We start from the raw sequence: 21,765 nt of genomic DNA, 5'->3' as shown, positions 1-21,765 counted from the left end.
GGTGTGGTGATATTAAGACTCTGTATGATATATTGATAGATTTTAAAGCAAGATATAGATTTAGACAACACTGTTTATATTGATATAGGGTCAAGTTGCGCCTCATAGCATGTGCCAGTGTTCATCTCTCCTCTGTCACACTCTCTGCACAGCTCTGCCCCCTCACTCACTCACAAGTTCTCCATCAACACTCAGAGAGACACAGAGCTGCTCCTCTGTTTAATCTGTCTGTTCATGAGTCTGCAGTGTGACATCGGTCTATATGTTGCATGTGCTACGCTAAAGCAGCCTGTGAGATGAATGAAATGAGTGCAGTAGCACACGTGCAGTAGAGCTCTGCTTGATTGTGTCAGGTGAGTGTTTGTTTGCTAGTTTGTGTGTGAGGTGGATCACAGCGTGTTGGTGTTCTTCTTGGTAGTTGTAGTCTTATGTGTGACATGGAGACAGCGCCTGGATGCAGGCAACTGATTTGTTTAAAGCTATGGTCTACGTTTAGAAAGACTGATCATTATTATTAACATCATTTAGATGGTGGTTATGGCCCATAGTGCTAGCTACACAATGTGAAGAGCAAAAGGAACCAAAAAAATCCATTCTCTCTGGCAGCTGCAGGCCTGCAAAGAAACTGACCAATCACAAGCCATGTTTCCATCAGCCTGTTTAGATGCGCATCTAGAAGTATCGCATCGGAAAATTCTGATGGAAACGTCAAAATTCGAATAGCCTATTTTGTTCTATTTTGTTCTAGTTTTGTACTTTGGTGATCGTACACCATTGTTAGCTGTTGTCCAAAGGGCTCTAGTTAAGCTAACGTTAACTTCTGGAGCTTAGCTTCATTAACTTATCTGTAATGGCAGAGATAACAAAGGTTGGCAAACGTTATGCGGAATGATTCAGTGTAAATACTGTAGCACCAAACTAACGGAGAGACACTCTTGGTAAAGATGGTAAAAAGGCCGTTATCCTTTTCTCATATTCTGAGTCAAAAACCTTAACTTCAGTGGCACTTTAACTTGTTGTCTTTGATGGCGACGGCAACGAGATGCGGTTCACAAGCGTACACTGTGATCTGTAAATTTTGGCTTGTAATTTAAGCTTTTCATCAACCTTCTCAACAATAAAATGATGAATATATCCCTCCAATGCGTAGTTTAGGCCCTTTTGGTTACTTCTCAATGACATCTGATCGTTATGTCCCCAAAAATCATCAATTGCCTCCTGTGAAATGCCGTGTACTGTGACACCTGCCATAGCGCCCGCCAGGTCACTGAATGTTGATAGTTTGTCTGAGTGAGTGGAGGGGGGCGTGGCTTAGCCATAGGTCAATTGCAATATTCAACTGGGCCTATACAAAAAGTTGTGCACAGAAATCAATACAGGTGTGCCTTGAGATTTTGGCTTGCCCTTTGGTGTGCCTTAGGCCCAAAAAGTTTTAAAACCAGTGGTTTAGATGAACCATTTCATGGAATGTACGTTCTCTTAAGTAATCATTATTTCTACACTCAAAAGGAAACACGTAGTTCATAAGGTAAATGTGAAAATTAATAGTGATATTGACTTTAGGTGGTTTTGCCCCTCTGATCAGAGATACAGACTTCTGAATATTACGTGTAACTAATTACCAGTTACCATTTCCATGTCCATAACCACGAACCATCTCTCAGCCTGGTATTTTATCTGATCCTTGTTCTACTTTGTTGCAGTCATTTATCATATTGGCTCTTTATTTTATTTTGTACTGCATGACAATAAAAATCATAGCTGAAGTAAACTGATTTAACGCTGGTTTGATTTTGTAACAGTTTTTCCTTTTTCACTTGTTCTTCCACTGTCAATCGTTTTTCACACCCGCCTCATCTGTGAAAATCTCCAGTGAACAGATGTGTGTTTGACGACTAAAAGGCACATTTCTTTTTCAGAGCATTGCTGATACCCAGTCACGTTTATTGTGAAAACCATTTGTCTTTTTTCTCAAGTTCACACCCAATAAAACTGTGCTGAGAACATGTGAGACATCTGGCAGTACCTCATAGTACTATTGCGTGAGCACATTTTCAGTAGGTGGAAATAAAACCAGTAGAAGTGCTGAGCTCCAACACAAAGCTACAGTCATTATAAGGAAACTTAGGGAAGGATTTTTATTTTGAAGGGATTATACATCTCTTCAGCAGGGACTTGAATGTTTTGGCAACACATAAAAACACACATTTGCCACTTTCCTAATTGACCCAAGTGTTCCACCTGAACCTTTACCAGAGACTCTGCTTAATAACAACTTATAATAATGGGCTTTCAAAGGAGCAGAGCATGCGTGTATTTTTTATTGGAGTGTAAACCCCTGCGGAGCAGAGACTGCACGATGCTCGCCTGGTTTGTGTCTCAGAGGAAAAATGTTTACAGTCATTATCTTTGGCTCGGGCACCAAAGAGACTGGGAGATGATTCACAGTGTGTGAAAACATAAACACACTTATCTCTGAGTGTATCATGTTTGTGATGAATCATCTTCTATATATACACACTATAGTCTTATATGCAGCCACTAGGAGACCTTGAATAAATGACCTTACGTTTCCCTGACAGCATTAAACACTGAAAACAGGCCACACACTGTTTGGGCTCCACAGAGAACAGGGTCAATCCTGAGACTGTCACAGGGACCAGCAACAGAAGCAAATTTAGCCAAATCAAACTAAGACACCAATCCGCTCTGGCAGAGAAGACAGTAAATCTACTAAAGTAGTTACATAACCCGGATTAAACAATATGAGCAAATAAAATCTGAGCTTTAAAGGAGCAAACTTAGATCTTAAAACCTGCAGTGGAGGACTGTGCTGTGTGTCCGTACAGCTACAAAGACGGGTAGCTCCCACACACTGGGCATACCGTTAGCTCAGGCAGGCCACAGTGTCAAGCTCAGCTCACATCCCAGCTACAGCTCAATCAACTGATGGAGCAGCTGATTGATGGAAGGGAGACGGCTGATAGAATAGACTGCTGACGGAACTGGAGGACAAGAGTATTGTTGCAGGCACAATCTCTTCCATACAGTTAAAGAGCCGGATGAGATCTTGTCAAACATCGTCCCGCGGGGGGGGGGGTAATGTTTGAAACCCCTGCATCGGACTAAACGACAGTATCTTATCTTTGAAAAGATGCAGCTCTCACTTATATTAAGTCTTATATTCTGTAGTTTGGTTAGAAAGTCACACTGGGAGAAAGATATGAAGCAGAAAGGCCCCAGAAAGTTAATCCAAACACTGTGGCTATTTTTACAGGCATGACATGATCCCCCTCAAACATACAGTACATTTTAATGAGGATCCAACTGAGCAGAGGATTTATCCTAGAATAAACAGAGACAATGCCATCTTGACTGTAATACATCATCCCACGCGGTGGACTGTTTTATAAAGTGATTTACCATTCAAAGGAGGCGACAAAGAATCTACATGAAGAGCCGGGGTTCAAAGTTTAGTTCTCACAAGAGCTAAATATGTAGCTGTCTGCTGGAAAATTGGACATCAATGTGAGATTTTTCTGTAAATAAATCATTACTTTAAATTTGGACACATCTTACGAACTGAAAAAACAGACTGTCCTCTTCTGTCCCTGCTGCCCCTCCTCCTCCTCCTCCTCCTCCTCCATCATCCCATCAGACAGATTATGAGTTTGGATTTAATGCTGTTGTTGGTTACACACACAGCTTGTTCCCTGTGATGCATGGGAAAGTGAAGGGCAGGAAGTCGCCAGGGAGTTCAGTGGAAACAGCACAAGCATCACAACAGGCCTGCTGGAAACGTGACTCTGCTGGGGATACTGTCCCCTCCACTCATCCATTTATTATTTACCACACATTTCACAAACACTGGGAGCACATTATTCTGCCATCATATGAAAGAACAAACATCAGACTAATCCCACTGGGATCAGGAGAGGCCGGGGGTCGTAACTACTGAGCTACACAAAGAAATCCACACGAAAACCAAAGTCAAAAAAGCAAACATCTAAAGACGGTTAGGACTTATTAAAGCGACACAATGGAGTTTTTGAGCCCTCAAAATATATATCCAAGATCCTTGTGATGGTACATCAACTCACAACAGGATGGATGACACCTCCGTCATTGCTTGAGAGCGTCTGTTTCACTTGCACTGGCACTATGCAGCTTTGGGATTTGGTTAGGAACCCGGACACAGAAGGGACCACAAAATTTGGCTGCTTTACAGCATACGTCATATCCTCCTCCTCTCTCTAGAGTAGCGTAGCCGAACCAAAGTGAGCGAAGTTAGATGTGGTTGTCATGGCTGAAGCGACAAAGAAAAGGAAGAAGGTGAAGGTGTTGTCCGAGGAGACAAAGAAAAGAAAACGGGAGGGTGATAAAACAAGAGTTCAAACAAGGATTAATATTGGCCTGCTGGTGAGAGCTGAAAGAGGAGGAGGGATGCCCGACCGATGGTGACCTGGTGCTGTTACTGCTGGACTCGTAAGACTCACGGTCTGCAGGTCGGCTGCCTCAGGTACATTTAAAGATAAAGTGTAAGCCTACATACACACAGCTTTCATTTTAGTTTGTCTTTAACAGTTTGCTGTTAGCACCGCGAGCGTGATGTGCTTGTGTCGACCGCAATTGCAAATCGTAATAGCGGTGAATGAGAGACTGCGGACAGAGCGGATTGAAATATGGATCACATGTATTGATAAACTATTGGCTTGGCTGGCAGAGGTTTTATCGCACTTACTTACAGTAACAAGCGCAAGATTTTTGCGACAGTTGTAACAAACAATGCCGTTTTTCGGTAAAAAGCGCAATCCTCCATTGTGTTGCTTTAAATAAATGCTACATCAACGCAGAAAACACTAAAGTGTCAAAAAATTCAGCCATGTCCAATACAGTAACTGTGACCAGTGACTTTATGTTATTAACGTTTATTTATCTGAGTAAAATTCATTACCTCACACGATGTATGCTCTGCAGCAGTGCTTTTAAACTGTAGACTGTTTTTATTTCATTCTAACTCACTTTGCTGACAGATTTATGACATGTGCACAGCTAGGTGTCGGGAAATAAACCATTCTTGGATGCATCGTGATGCGGATGTGGTCGATTCAACATTGATTTACAAATGTCAATAATGGATTATCTAAATGTTTGTTTAAAAACGTGATATTGACGGAATGAAACAGGCGAAACTCAACCACAAGGGCAGTGATTTGTGTCCAATGAAATTTGTTTATATTGTGACTTTGCTGTTTCAACATCACTGGTGCTGCACAAGAAACATTTAGTTATTAAATATTCAGTTTTATTCCTGTTCTGTTTTATTTATTTTTTTAAAAAATAATTCCTTGTAAAATTTACAGTATTTGTTCTCAGAGAATCTCTTTCACATTCTAGCAATAGTTGATACTGTGACTGAAATATCCCCAATTGAATTGAATCAAATCAAATTGGAAATCAATGGCAATACCCAGCCCTATTTAATATGGTTTTCCCAAAAGCACATCTACTCCTCGGCCCAATCCCAATACCCCCCCTTGCCCACTACCCTGTGGCCCTCGAAATGAAGCAATGAGGGGTAGGGATTGAAATCTTTCCCTATGAATTGGGACACCGCTCACTACATCACTGCATCGGTTACATTCACGCATACGTTACTATTTTAAACAGGAAGCTGCGAGCCATCTACATTTCCAACCGGCATCTACAATGGAGTCTCCAGTTGAGTTCATCCTACCTATCGTGTTTGCTGTATTCATCATGCTTCGTTTGATGAATGACAGACGACAGGGGACTTCTGCTAGCTAGCTAGCTAACCAGCTAACATAACGAGGCAGCATAGTTATACTAACTGGCGTGTTATCGTAATGTGAAAAATCTGACAATTTTGCAGAACAGGACAGATGATAGACGCCAGATAGTGCGAACTAGCTAGCTAGCTAACAAGCAACCAGACGACGGTAACGTTAGCTATGGATGAACTTTTTTCCCCATCTCTTGCTCGGTGGTAGCCATGGCAATGTCTACCCATCGCTGGCAAGTTAGCATCTGAAATCCCTTGCTCCGAAGGGCTAGTTTCATACCCACTACCCCTCATAATGCCCCCTACCCCTACACGTAAAAAGGAATTGGGACAGGCCCTTCATCCCTCATTGAGAAATTCAGTTGAGGAGTCTGTTGTGCATTGAAATCGGTGACTATCGGATGAATCAGAATGCTGTGTGTTTTGTTGAAGTCTGGTCCCTTATCGATATGTGTTTCCTGTATAAGACAGCGATTGGCTTTTGTATTATTGACGTACCTAATCTATGTTGCCCAGCGTACGTTTGAATATCACATTTTAGGAAGTGCACAAACATCGCCCCCTTCAGTGGAGGAAAGTGAAAACACCTCTCTGGTGACAAACTTTGCACAGATTCAAGTCAATATAGTTGAGGTCAGACATTTAACGGGGCATGAACAGAAAAGGAAACATTTAGGTGAATTTACACCCATGAAAATAGCTGTACTTTATCAAGTATTTTATGTTGAATTCTTCTTTGACAACGACACTGAAAAATTGTTACACTGCTGGAAGCAACCAAGGAGGAAATTTATACTTTTTATTGGCGACCTCTTTGTGACTCATTTAAAATCTCCCAGAGTTACGACCCAGAGTCTGAGGCAGGGGAACCCTAACACTTCTTCTTGCTTCTGTAAGCTCCTGTCTCCACTCCATGATGACAAGGGGACTTGGCTGAATGACAAACAACAGCTCTGCTGCTCTTAGCTGGATCTATTCTAAAACAATCAGCCCTCAGTCTATTATTATCTGATGAGCAGGCCTGTGCTCTTCTAACCCAGAGGTCTGATTTATACACTTTGCAAGGAAGGCCGAGAATAGAATACAATAGAGGAAGAGCTGGAGAGAATGACACTGTCCAGCGTCCACAAGACAAACCAACAGCTCACTTCCTCTCCTCCTATAGAGTAAAGGCTGCAGACTTCTGTACGTCAGCTCAGATTTAAAGAGACTGAGCCATGATGGAAAATTAAACTTATGATCCCTGCGACCTTTAAGAAAACCCTCCAAACAAGCATTAGAAAACATAATATTTTAGGTTAGGAAATAGTTTGTGGTCTAAAATGAAAATATTTTAGATATTTTGTTGTTGGATGTGTTCAGAATAACTCCACAGGGAGGGTTAGGGTAAGTCCACTGTAGCTGGACAATACTGGATTGAGTTACTGCAGAAAATGTAGCTCTCTCTCGATTATCCTTGGGAGACCCGAGCAGGAGTTATAGCTCTTGACAAGACAGGTCTCACAATGAGAAACATAAATTTGAGCAAAATTTAAAATTGCACAGGATTTGCTGCTGTTTTAAAATGTCTGTACCTTTATTGATTTTTTTTTTTTTAAACTTAACAGACAGTTTACAAAAGCCTGTGCCCCCTGCCCTGAACTTGCTGTGATTTGGTGCTGTTCTGTAACTGTACATCCTGTGACAGCAGGGATCAAAATGCTGCTCAACACCGTCTACACCTGGACAAAGACTTGGCTGCAGCAGAGGAACAGAGGGTGTGAATTACTTTCAACTTTCACCTGTAACAAGTGACAAAACCCACCACTACGTAGGACAGGTCACAGGATTGGACTTTAAAGACATCACGATAAAGTTTATATCACTGATTTTAGTCTTTATTATTGAACATAAATATTTCTTGTCTGTAAAGCTTTGATGTTACAGACAAAAGTAACTACACAACAATGTGTGTGTCCCACCTGCTGCCTCTCGTGTCGTACTGTTTCATGTTTTTGATGAAGTGGATCTTTTTGGTGTGTCGAGGTCTGGGAGAGCCTCCCGAGAGGTTTCGAGTCCTACAGAGAAAGACACAAAGACAGATAGAGAGGTTAATAAAGGGTGTCGCTCTCACTCCAGTAATTCATGAATAAAGATGCCAGAGGAAACATTCAAGGGTTTCCCACACATTCATTTATTTGTGGCAGCCTGCCACGATTAAAACCTCCACCGCCACGTTTAGATTTTCTATGTTTGTAGCTGGATTGTTCATGAGGTGCGCTGCTGGAATATAAATACAGTGTGGTTGTTCATTAGGCCACTATGTCACAGTGCCACAGACGGAGCAGCAGAACAGAAGGCGCAGTGAAAGTGAAACTTAACCGCTCAATCTGCTGGATTTAAAAGTTTGCTTTCACTCTCCTATGCAGCAGCTGCTCCTCTCATCCGTTGATCTAATCTGATCAGCTCTGATTGGATCAACTGATCAATTATCCACCCTGCAGCTCAAACTCCATAAACTGCTGCTGAGGAAAAGAAGAACTCATGATGGCACTCAGCTTGTGGTGCTCAATACAACAGTAATGTTTATTTTCCAGAAAACATGATCCACAGACCTTGTTGTGAGCAGTTTCATATAGGAACTATTTTCTTTCTACCAAACTACACCGGCCAACTGTATCACCACATAGAAGGAGGTGTGCATCTACTGCTAGCTCAGTAAATGGTTATTTTATATACTATTAAATTATTATTTTATTTACAGCTCAGTCAAGGAAAACGTCATTAATATTTACATCAATCCTCTCGTCCATGAGTAGATGTACGCTTCCTTCTGCGCAGTGATATGGTTGGCAGGTGTGGCTGGATAGACAGAAAACAGTTCTTACATCAAACTGCTCACAACAAGCTCTGTGGATTATATTGAGTAACCAGGCCATGATTTCTGGAAAGAGACATTGATGTTAAGTTTTTCAAATGTATGTTTTTGGCACTTTGAGCACAACCAGAGAGAGTCATGGAGAGTCATCTGGTTCTATTAAAACAGAGAGAAGGCAGACATCTCTACGGCTGATATCTCCAACACTCAGCAACTCACACCAAAACAATCTAGATTGATAAGTAGCACTAAAGGTAAGAGGAAAAATACTTAATTTTGATTTTAGGGTGAACTGTCCCTTTGAGCAAACAGAAAAAAGCTTCATTAAAATCAACACACACACACACATCCCACTGTCTCCTGTTGACAAATAAAATGAAATAATGCTCAAATTAAATGAAGATCATTTTTGTAGGGAATTTAGTCCTTTATGTGATTAAAAAGAAACGCTGTGTTTTGCATCTTTTTGTTTCCAAGCTGTACAATTTGCTGAGGCTGCGTGTGTGTGTCTAATTGTGTGTGTGTCTCTCTGTGACTGTCTGCTGAAGGTCGGGTTATGAGCCAGGTTGTGCCGCTAGGTTGACCTTGTGGATTAAAACAACAGACCTCGACATGAAAGCAGGCCAAGGAGCTCAACTTGCTGACATCACGACAGTTACATAACATTACAACATCAGCATAGAGTCTCTCACACACACACACACACACACGGTGCCGCCACACACTAAAATTTCACGTTATGTGCAGCGTGCATTATTAAATCCACACTCTCACATTTCTATATAGGGCGCATGCATAATCTCATGACAAATAAAGACAGAGGGCTCATTCTCCACACAGCTCCTCAGCACATTTAGGCCAACATCCATGAACACCACACACAAACAGATGTTTCTCCAGTACTGTAAACACACACACAAAACCATCTCTGTGACCCACCAAATAGATTCGTCCCTAATCAGACACTTTGCTTTGATTTCTTTTTTTTTTTGCCGGGGAACCAGAACACTAAGACCTTCTGCTAAGAACAGAACTGTTACACAACTGTAACACACACATACCGTACATACATGGACACACATATGCTCATACACATCCATACAGAGACACACGCAAAGACATACACACACAGAGCATCTGTCACTGTGTTTTTTTATGGCTGACCTGGTGATTGCACACCACATGGAGTTTAAATCCACACGCGCATTACAACTTTCTACTTTCAGTCCTCAGTACTCTGAGCAAGTAAATGAAGCAGATGTTTGAGCTGTGAGTGTGTGTGTGTGTGTGTGTGTGTGTGTTTGTGAGAGAGTGTGTGTGATGTAGCAGTAACATCTGGACGGTTAGATGCATCTCCTCGTTCAGTCACGTTGACTTTAAGGCTTTAACAGGATGATTGGCCCTCTTCCTGTCTTTTAACAGTTCACCCAAAAAACACAACTCATACATTTCTCGCTCAATCTAATGTCCAAGTGAGACACACATTTTAGGTTTTTGACTCCACATAACAATTCGCTATAATCACAATATGTCACATAACAGTTGTGTCATGATTCAATACATCTTCAGTCAAGCAACAATAAGGGTAACTGAGATAGACGATGATACGAGAGATAAAACTACACCAGAAGCCAGATGACTGGCTGATTGACAGTGATCACATCAGCATATCTAAATCAGTGGTTCCCAACTGGTGGGTCCCGAGTCCATTCTGAATGGACCACAAGTGACTTGCAAACATGTCTAGTACACTTACTTTTTATTTCTGGCACAGAACTTTATTTTGAAGTGTCATCCCCTGATGTAAAGTGAGCAACTAACAGCTACGTCACAGAGAAAGCAAACTAGCTCGACGACACGGCCAACACAAGTATGACGCTGAATATATTGATCTGTGTGGACCTTGAACTAATGGCTAAGGAGAAATATGGACTTGTGGCTGGACCAGTTGGGAATCACTGGTTTAAATCACACCAGTTTAGGCTCATGCACTTCACATTTCTGTGACAAACCTTCATTGCTCAGTGTGCTACATCCAGCACTCCAGTACACTCCAGTACAGGAAAGAGCTAGGGATGCACCAATCTACTGGCCATACACTACATTGATATCGGACAATTTTTGCCTTGCTCAAAGATGACTGTTGTCAATGAACAGTTGACAAAGGCTGCACTGAGTTATATTATAGGGCATTCAAGCTCTATTTCGTAAAAATAAGTATTGGGCAAAAAATAAGGGAACACTTAATGGTCACAGTATAACAGCAAGTCAGTTAAACTTCAGAGATATCAATGTGTCCATTTAGGAAACACAAGTGATTGTGAATCAGTTTCAGCTGCTTTGGTGCAAATCAAAGTGACAACAGGTGCAATGGAGAGGCAAAAGCAAGACAACCCCCAAAAAGGGAATGGTTTTACATGTGGTGTCCACAGACAGTTGCTCTTATCTTCCTGACTGAGTCTTCTCTAGTTGTGTCTTCTGCTAGTGTCCTCGTCACTAGTGGTAGCACAAGGCCCAATCAGGTTGCACAGGTAGTCCAGCTCCTCCAGGATGGCACATCCATACTTCCGGTAAAATTCACAAAAGTTGGATCAGCCTGTGATTTTAATTTTCTACTTTGATTTTCGGAGTCTTTTTAAATCCAGCCCTCAGTGGGTTGATGATTTTGGTTTCCATTGACCGCTGATATGTCATTTTGCTTTCAACAAATTATACAGTGTGTATCAGTAAAGATGTTCAACTTGAACAATTAATTCATCAAGATCTGACGTGTGTTTAAAGTGTGTTCAAGTGTAATCTTGTAAAATGTAGTATTTGGCAAGAAACTTGAATAAATTTGTCTGAAAGAGAAATTTGTTGACTTTTTCCCAGCATTGGAAAAGGTTGTTTCACTAATGCGTGTGATTGAATTAGTTCTCAAAGACAGTATAATGAAGGGCTGAAAGACTTTTAAACATTCTGCTCAGTTATGTTATTCTTTTGAAGGAAGATTTCTTTGTTTCCATGGCACAAAATGGGGAACAACTAACTACAACAAAACAAAAACAAACAAAACATCAGTATCAGCCCAGAATATCACAATCTGTGCATCCATCAACATAACCTCAGTAACCCCCACCCTCATCAACTGGCAATCAGCTGTCTCAATCAGTCTCAGCAGTGTTATTTCCCAGATACAGAGCAACAAATGTCCTGATTCTCTGTGGTTCATTGTCAGCACTGTGAGGAATAAGTGTGCTGACAGAAACCGAGTACAGCATCAACTTCTGCCCTACATCCTGCAAGTCTAAAAGTTACAACTGTTCCAGTAAAGATGTTGATCAGTCAGCATCTCCTGAATAAAAATAAAGATTAAAAATAGCTCTGCTGTCACTTCTCCATTATTATTAAACCAAAGAGCCTGTTTCTAATGACTATCTTTGGTACCTAGTGTAACAACAGTCACATGATGGAATCTTCTCAGCGTTCCATTTCCATGGGAACCATCACTCTGCAGCATTCCCGAATGTCGTGGAATGTCGTGGAATGTTTGCATTATGTGGGAATGGAAAGAGCCCATTGGCCAACTTTGACACTGTCAACCAAAAAAAAAAAAAAAAAAACACCCCCCGGCAGATGATGATGCTGGTGGAAATCATGATGATGGTAATTGCTGATGTTTAAGATAAAGACAAATAAGCCCACAGGGGTCGACAGTGACACATTCAGGGTCACATGTTTCATCCTTCTTACAGCCAGCACACAGGTTTCTGCTGAAGCCACAGACAGTGCTGTAACTCGACCTTCTACATAGCAAGTTTAATGAGTTTTTTTCTTCAGGTTGTGCAACTGTTCTAACATTAGCAAGTAGTAACAGACAGCTGGGTGTTTGAAATGCTTCCACAAAATACCTTGGTGTTGTTACTGATGGCAAAAGTTTATTTTTTTGCTTTGAGAAATATGAGCATGTTTCTCTAAGAACATCTGTTTTGTATTTAAGCAAAAAGGAGCCAACCTTTGAAAAATGCTGTCCAAACCCAAGTGGTCACATGAGACCTTTGCCATTAAAAAACCTCACTTTGTCCAAATAATGACTTAAATGATATGATATGTTTTAAGAATAAGTTGACAACACTACAAATCCAACGAGACATTCAATGTCGACTTCAGGTAGCCTACTTGTACCTAACACAGCCCCATTTAGAAGTTTAAATGGCTCAATAATGAGCAGCTTGTAAAATGCTGCTGAAATGACAGTGTCAAAGTCCATCCATCCATTTTCATCCACTTATCCGAGGCCGGGTCGCGGGGGCAGCAGGCCGAGCAAAGCACCCCAGACATCCCTCTCCCTGGCAACGCTTTCCAGCTCCTCCTGAGGGACCCCAAAAACTTCCCAGGCCAGACGAGATATGTGATCCCTCCAGCGTGTTCTGGGTCTGCCCCGGGGCCTCCTACCAGTGGGACGTGCCTGGAACACCTCCAGCGGGAGGCGCCCAGGAGGATCCTGATCAGATGCCCAAACCACCTCAACTGACCCCTTTCGACGGGAAGGAGCAGCAGCTCCACTCCGAGTTCTCTCCAGATGTCTGAGCTCCTCACCCTATCTCTAAGGCTGAGCCCAGACACCCCACAGAGGAAACTCATTTCCACCCCTTGTATCTGTGACCTCATTCTTTCGGTCACTACTCAGAGTTCATGACGATAGGTGAGGGTTGGGACGTAGATGGACCAGTAAATCGAAAGCTTTGCTTTCCGGCTCAGCTCTCTCTTCACCACGACGGAGCGGCGCAGCGCCTGCATCACTGCAGAAGCCGCACCGACCCACTGATCTATCTCATGCTTCATTCTACCCTCACTCGTGAACAAGACCTCAAGATACTTGAACCCCCTCGCTTGAGGCAGTAACTCTCCCCCAACCCCAAAGTCCTCCCGTTGATATTGGCAGCTACCAATAACAACAAGGACTTAAGGGTATACTCTGCAGGACTTGCCAGCGAAAGTGAAAGTAAAAGCAAAACCCCAAACCTGGTTAAACAATACAAAATAGAGGGCAACGTGAAACTGTTGAGCTGGTTTGCCTATGATAACGGATTTAAACCAAGTCTGAATTACCATAACTTCAGAATTTGGGAGAAAAAGGGGTTTACAGCAATGTGTAACATAACTAAGAATGGTAATTTAATGTATTTCTGGGATTTAAAAGAAAGTTATGGAATTTTTTTGATATCTGCAGTTGAGGGACTATATTATAAAGGAAATGCAAAACCCAAAGACCTTAAACAGACTGCTTGACGTAATGATACAAGAAGATTTCGGGGCTGTATCAAAATCTGAGAGAATGTAAAGCCTTCTCTACTATGTACATCAAGACAAAATGGGAGAGGGAATTGAACTGAAGAATGGCTTAATACGTGCAAAATGCAACCCACCACTACAAACTCAAAGACATGGAGGGAGTTTGGGTGGAAAGATTTAATCAGCTACGTCATTACATCTAAGATAAAGAGTAAAACAACTGGGACACAACAACCATGTTGGCCAGTGTGTGGGAATAGAGAGGCAAACCACACACATATTCTTTGGGAAAGTCACAAGCTATGCCAATTCTGGGAAAATGTGAATGTTACATTCAAAGAAATTCTGGGATATGCAACACCTAATAACTGCAAAATTATGTACCTTGGAAATATAAATGATGTGTCATGGATTAAGACAGATAATTGGCCAAGATATTACAAGCAAGAAGACAATAACAAGTAAAAGACTGAATCCCCTACTATAGAACAATGGTTGGAATTTATAAGAGAGATGTGTACTATGGAAATGACCTATCGGCTTAGATGATTTATGACACAGTGGAAAAAACATCTGGATTAACTGACATAAATTTTGAGATACTGGATATATATACACTTCTAGTGGGTCATAAGTGATGTTTGAGAGGGATTACTTCTGTACGAGTCTATACATTGTTTTTAGAGGAAATCCTGCATAGTGTGTCTTTAACATAATGTTTGGCTGAACCACAATTAAACTCCCACAGGATGATCAAGACGTTCTTCACAGTGACTGATAAGTTTATGATAGGAAATGCTACGCTGCCACAATAAACATCCTTGTAATCTTAAATGATTTTCTCAGCTCGGAGGCTTCTGTTAGGAAAGCGCTGCAGTCGTAAACACCAACAATATGTGGATAAAAGGGCGACAGCTGACGCCAGTGCTCTCCCAGTCTATCTAAATCCGTCCCAGTATCTGAGCAGTGGATCTGCAGCGTCATTATCACAAGTCTGACCAGTGGCCCATTTCCCTGAGAACCAGTCTGCTACCTCTCTCTGGGATGTTGTGGAAAGTTTCCATTCTGTGGGAATGGAAAAATCCAGTCTGCTGTTTCCCTCGCTGCTGAGGATGATGATGGTGATGATGGTGATCGGTGCACAGATAACCCACTTTTAGAGTTGGAAAGATTTACTGAGTAAATGACATTAAAACAACAAAGCTTTTCTACACTGCAGTCACATTAGGGTTTGGCTGATGCCCTTATCCACAGAAGCTTACGACGTTTGACCATCTGAATATATTTCTGTTGCTATCTAGCAACAAATGAAAGACTGAATGGAAGAAAACAGTAGGTCATATGTCGAAACTTCAGGGTGTGTACAGACACTTACATTTCATGATTTTAAATACGTCTTCAAGAAAATCTTTAACCAAATTTAAGAAATTGTCTTTTTCTACATATAAAGGTGAGTAGCATACAGTTAGTCCTGTGCAAATGTAGAGGTTTTATGCAGGAATATGGTTATCAGAGTGAGTAAGGAAATCTACATTTAGCCTACAGGTAAGGGGAAGTACAAATAAAAACACAGTATTGGATTCAGTGATTCGTTTGAAGCTTTGAAACGTCAGATATTTGGACTTTCACACAGAAGAGCTTGACTCATTTTGACAAAAACATGGATAAATAAAATTTGATAAAAAGTTTGTGGTAATTAAGTCCTCACAAATTCAAATTTAAGATTGCTTAATGACTTTTAAGGCTTAATATCTATGAAAAATAAGGATAGCATTAGTTTAGGCAGGACACGATGTCAAGCTCAGCTCACATCCCAGCTACATCAGCTGATCTCAACCAGCCCAATCAACTGAGGGAGCAGCTGATTGATGTTAGGGAGTCAGCTGATAGATCACATGATTCCTTTCTATGCAACCAATTGGTGAATCTCATTCAGGGCGCCCTATTTAAACTGCTCTGGCCTGCCTACTGTTGCTGCTTCCTCTGCAAGCTGCTTTGCAACCTGCCTCCACCCAGCTCCTCCTTTTCATGCTGTGTCTGACTTATCAATGTCATTTCTGTTTGTCATTGATGCTGCTCTGTTCTGCTCCTGTGGGGTCCTTACTGCTGCTCTCCCTGCCTTAGGCTTTCCATGTAGGCACATGGAAGGACAGGGAGGTTTGCTCTCTCTGCCTTAGGCTTTCCTCGTTTGCGCATGCAAGGGCAGACAGGTCCCAGAACAGAGCCATACCGCCAAGTATAATACTGCAAATGGAAATCAAGTTTTCCTTGACTAAATTGGTAATGACTTAAACACAGTTATAGCAAAAATACCTTAAAATTATTAAAAGTATTTGCGTGTCTACTTCATAAAGAGCCTAGTTTTATGAAAAGACCACTTCTCCACTGGTGAAATACTTCTTCAATGCATTCATAGTTCTAATCACATAAAATATATCTAATTCTGAAAAGGGCCGTTTTGTATGCGTAAGTACTTTTGATACTTTGAGTATATTGTGATGCAGATACTTCTACTCTGTGGTATTGCTCCTTCAGCTTAGGTGAAAGCACTGAGTACTTCCTCTGCCACTGATTAATAGTATTAGATTAAATATTAAGGAGCGCCTACTGTACGTTTCAGAATGGCAGTATGATGTGAAATTCAAACTGAAATGACCTTCAAACATCAACAACAGCTCTGTGAAATCACACAGGAAACAGTGACTCTGCAGGTCGGGGCCCAGAGCCAGCTGCAGGCCTGTTTTTGGGGACTGCGGTGATGGATATGACAGGGACGCAGAGTCACTTTATTCAGTCTGAGTCACGAACAACACCACAGTCACACTAATAATAGCTGGTGTTGTTTTAGCTTAAAATAAACTAGTGAAAACACAATCTGTCAAAACACTATGATTAAAATAGTATAAAAACATTCATTGGACTTTTTATTGTGTTCTTTTTTGACCTCGTCCTTTTTAACATCCTGTTTCTTTTCTCTCTGTTCACTTGCTGCAATGTCTGTCGCTGTTTTACGCTTCATATAAATCATCATTTCTCTCTTTCTTTCAGTCCATATAACTGTCTCTACTGTAAGTCTGTAATTCTCAATGTGTGCATTAAAACAGGTGACTGCAGATGTAATTTGTGTCTCTTGTTCTCTTCACCTTCCTTCTCATCTGCCACAGTATAACTGCAAATCTGTCACTACGATTTAGCAAAGGGTCAATTCTCCAGAATCTGCAGGGCTTGTTTCATGTTGATGGTATGGATCTCATTTCCACTCCTAACAAATCACACCACAAATGTATTCTTAACAACTTTCATTTTGTAATTTTGCCCCTTTAAATTTAAAAACAGCATCTTTACCAGCTGGACAAATAAAGAAAATCAAACCTCCAAGTTAAATTCACTGTAAATACATGATGTGTATGCACCTCGTTATCATCTTCCTACATTCATCTCTCCCTGCTGAGCTGCTGACCAGACTGAACCAATGAACAGTCTGTCACTGCACTACAAAGACAACGTCATATTATCCAGAAAGTCTAAGAAACAGCTATAATCTTCGCAGTGCCACTTTTAACTCTTCACTCATATCTTTTCCCTATCATCTTCATCTCTCCCTTCCTGTATTGCTCCAAAAATATCTGCTTTTATTCCAGAATGAAAGAGTTCATGACAGGCATGACAGTTTTTAGACAGATACCTTTAAATTTCTTCCACACTTTTACCACACATTTCAACAGACAACAGGAAACTAAAAATTCAGACTGGGCCCTTTTACTTGTAGCGAAAGTGAAGGATGATCTGCACAATGACTGAGCCTATATCCAAAAAAGGTCCTGTGGCTATCACGGCAAACACATGTGAGCCAGGAAATAGCTTCAATCAATTTAATCCAAGATGCAAATAAAGGCAAATTCCTATCTGACTTGCACAGTGCTGTTCTCTTCACACTGACTGCAGGGTGGTGTTGCACTAAATAAAGTTCTGCTCTGACTGTCCTGCTGCGTCCTAATTTGTCCTCGGGGATCAATGATATTTGCTCCCGTTGTATCTTGATGAGCGACCTGACAGCTGCTTCGTCCTCACGTACAGCTCCTACTGATCAGAGGCAGAGTGGGTTAGCTTAGAATAGACTCTGCATACACACACACACACACACACACACACACACACACACACACGCAAACACACACCACTGGCTTACATCAGCACACACTGGCTTAATCTGCCTCTGCAGACCTCTTGCTTTGTCTGTAGGGACAGGAATCAATATTAATTCTTAAGGTCGACCACCGTGTTTGTTTTAGACAACACAGCTGAATGTGTTGTTTCAGTTGCAAACTTTTGCAAACAAAATACTGGTCCTGTCTGCAGCATTTAAATCATCCTCCATGTTTTAAAGTGTGTTTGTAGTCAGTTGGACCCATCGTCAGACTTGTTCCACCATTCAACTACAGCCCAGTTCAGACCAATGATTTGCGATGAGAGGAAACCGTTTTAAAACACTGCAGAGAAAAGTAGCAGCGGTGTGAACTGGCCGGTCTGAGCTCGACTCAAGCCGGCTGATGATGTCACCTGCAACTCAGCTGGTCAAATCAAAGGCAGCTGGTGTTAGATCATAAAGCTTGTCACCTGTTTCTACAGCCAATCAACTTGTAGTGAAGTCTGCTGGTCAGGTCAAAATGATCGCAGATGATGGCATTTTCAGGCAGGTGCTCCCTTACCGCTGAGCCCTCCGTTTCCATCCTCACAGTGTTGGACAGTGGGTCGCTGCTGCTGCTCACTGTGTGCTTATGCCCCCTCACACACACACACACACACACATTTCCATTGACTGATTAAATGGCACTGGATATTTACATTATTGTGGCATACTCATTTTGAGCACAGTCCATCTGATGCTCTTTTTGTTTCTGTTTTTCACAGTTTCATCACTACTACAAATGCAGCTGTAGCCAGTATCTCACTGTCACTATCCTCATTCATATTTTAAGAAGCTACAAATTATATTCGGCCACAAAATAAGCTTGAAAAGCTGCACATCAGAAGAGAAGTACAGAGAGTTGTTGCATAGAGATGATACACCGTCTCATCTAGTTGCATTGGTGTGAATCGGCAGATTTTTAGGACGTTGCAGAATGGTGCATTGCAAGTAGTTGCATGTTGTAACACGTGTTGTTGTGAATCTTTGGTCTGAACTGGGCTTTACTGCTGACAGAACCTGAAGCATCAGTACTGTTGCTACGATTACCTGCCATTTAATACACACTGATCAGCCAAAATATTGAAACCACTGACAGGTGAAGTGAATAACATTTATCATCTTGTTGCAATGCATTGTTCTGGGAAATCTTGGGTTTCACATTCATGAAGATGCACCCTAACACGCACCACTCACTTAAACACTGTTATGGACCAAGTATGCCCCCCATGGCAGTGGCACTCCCCCATGGCAGTGTCCCCATCAGTGTGGCAGGATTCAGATTCATCCTGCCACACTGCAAAACCGCTCAGAAGTGTCCCACAGTGTGACAAAGAGTTCAAGGGCCTCGATCTGCCCTCCAAAGTCCCCAGATCTGATCTGATCAAGCATTGGTGGGACTGTCCCATGAGACAGCGGACACTGTGCGGAATAAGCTCTAGTTTTCACCAAAACTAAGTTCAGAGTTTGGCAAATTTCTGCCACGTTGGCTGTCAGTTAATATGCAGTTTTAAGGAGGTCATAATGTCTGATTAATTGCCTGAAAGGTCAACAATCAGGCTCTCAGACAATCAGTTGAATTTTAGTCTGCTGTCAAAGGACGTGTGATAAGCTTGTTCTGGTGTTACTGGAGTAATATATTTTATGTCAGGGCTACAGTCTGTTGATGTCGCTGGATGGTCGACTGATCTGTAGAGTGTGAGCATAAAAGTTGCAGGTTCTGACTGTACAGGAAGGATGATTCAAATTTGTAGTGTGACTTAAAAAAATGTACAAGATTGATAAAACTTGCCTCGTCTGCTCGGCTTTAAACAGTTCCACACAGAGAGGGCTTCAGGGAGGTACATGATTGTAGTGCTCCCTCACCCTCACTGTTTCTTTACCCCCCCTCACCCCACACACACACACACACACACACACACACACACAGCTTTACTTAAAATACCTCCTATTTTAAATCCTTACCACGCACACATGCACACACTTTGTCATTGACCAACCACCAACCATAGATTAAATGTTCTGTTGTCTAAATCCTTGTCCAAAACACACACACACACACACACACACACACACACACACACACACACAGCAGGCAGCAGTGTAAGAACAGTCTGTCCACACCTTTGACACTGACTGATGGATACTGGACGTTCCACAGATTACACTGAGCAGCACACACATACACACCCAGAGACAAATACACACACACACACACACACACACACAAACAGTTGTGTGTCTTACATCACCAGATTAACAGACTGCTGCTTCTTCTTCTGCATGATTTACTTAAAAATTCATCTTTCATTTCTTATCCCTCCTTTTCTCCCCGTCCTCATCTTCACATTTATTTCTTCCTGACAACACTACGAACACTAACTACACATTCACTGCTGATGTTGTTGGTTTTGGTGCTTTTGCCTGGTTAGTATGGTTTGTTTAGGCTGGTGTGAAACAACCAGACCAAGAGCACTTGAAAATGAGCATCTAATGACAGCAGGGTTTTCCGCACATTCATTTATCTGTGGTGGCCAAACACAGTATCAACACCTGGTGCCTCAAACTGATTTACTGTTTTTGGAGCTGGACGTTTATCAGTAGCACTGTTGGAACACTGTTCGGTTATTTATTGCACCACGTTCTCGGGGCGCAGAGTGTACTCTGGGCAAAGATGGAGCAGCAGAATGTCAGGCGCAGTAAAATAAAAACATTACTGTTCATTGATCTGGTTCTTAAAATGTGCATTCACTCTTTGCACAGGGTTCAAATAAAAAATTAAATACCACCCGGCAAGCACAAAATGTGGCATGTACATCTTGGAAGGCTATCCACCACACTGGGGGGTAAATGTTTGTACCGAAATAGCCATGTAATAAAAAAGCTATGCTGAGAGTTAGGGACGCACAACAACATTGGCACGTCATTAGCATCAGCCGATATTGGCTTAAAAATGACCTAATCAACCAACATGCTTTTTCTTATTGTGCACAATCGATAAATATTACATACATTGAAATTTATGCCTGAATTTTATGAGGTTAATTCCATTACAAAAGCGAGAGGGAGGTAGTTTCTTGCAACTCTAGATAAGACAAAAATATTCACAAACGAAAAAAACACTTCTGGTTGCTGATAAGTAGTGTTTAACTTTTGATTTGACACTAAAAATTAAAACCCTTGGTGCGCACTGCATTGCAAGCAGACAGATGCACGACTCAGAGCAGCATGTGTCACTGACACCAGACTCAGAGCGCAGCGGACCGGTGGAAAATGTCACCATCAGCATATTATTTTACATCAGTAAAATCTATTTTATCATTATTTTGAGTCACATTGTTGAAAGAATTTAGTTGTCTGTGTTCAAGCAGGATAATAGGTCTCCATTCATTGCACGTCAGGCTTTCTATTTCCTTGTCGGAGATGTTTTCTTTTTTAATTACATGATAGCTATTCTCCCTTAACTCACCAGTAAAGAATACCTTTGTCCATTTCAAATAACCCGTGGCAATAATAATATCCCTGTTCTCTGATTTACTGTGAAACTTTTTTAGGCATTTCATGCAACAATCAGATCAGATGACTTCTTTACTCGGCCTAATGGGGTTAGTGTTGCGTTCAAGGTCCCCCAAAAAAAGGCAGGAA

The 21,765-nt window shown here is 41.5% G+C and overlaps 1 protein-coding gene across 1 annotated transcript in view; it reads right to left on the bottom strand.

The window, feature by feature from the left end:
- The window catches only part of cables2b (Cdk5 and Abl enzyme substrate 2b), a 63,546-nt gene that overhangs the window by 21,139 nt on the left and 20,642 nt on the right, over positions 1 to 21,765 (bottom strand). The window contains exon 2 of the mRNA XM_033628376.2: positions 7,765 to 7,860. Coding sequence (XP_033484267.2) covers positions 7,765 to 7,860 — 96 coding nt within the window. The remainder of the gene's footprint in view (positions 1 to 7,764; positions 7,861 to 21,765) is intronic.

The sequence above is a fragment of the Epinephelus lanceolatus genome, chromosome 8, assembly GCF_041903045.1.
Source record: "Epinephelus lanceolatus isolate andai-2023 chromosome 8, ASM4190304v1, whole genome shotgun sequence".
Taxonomy (NCBI): domain Eukaryota; kingdom Metazoa; phylum Chordata; class Actinopteri; order Perciformes; family Serranidae; genus Epinephelus; species Epinephelus lanceolatus.
The sequence above is the reverse complement of the archived record's forward strand: the minus strand, read 5'-3'. Positions and strand labels throughout refer to the sequence as shown.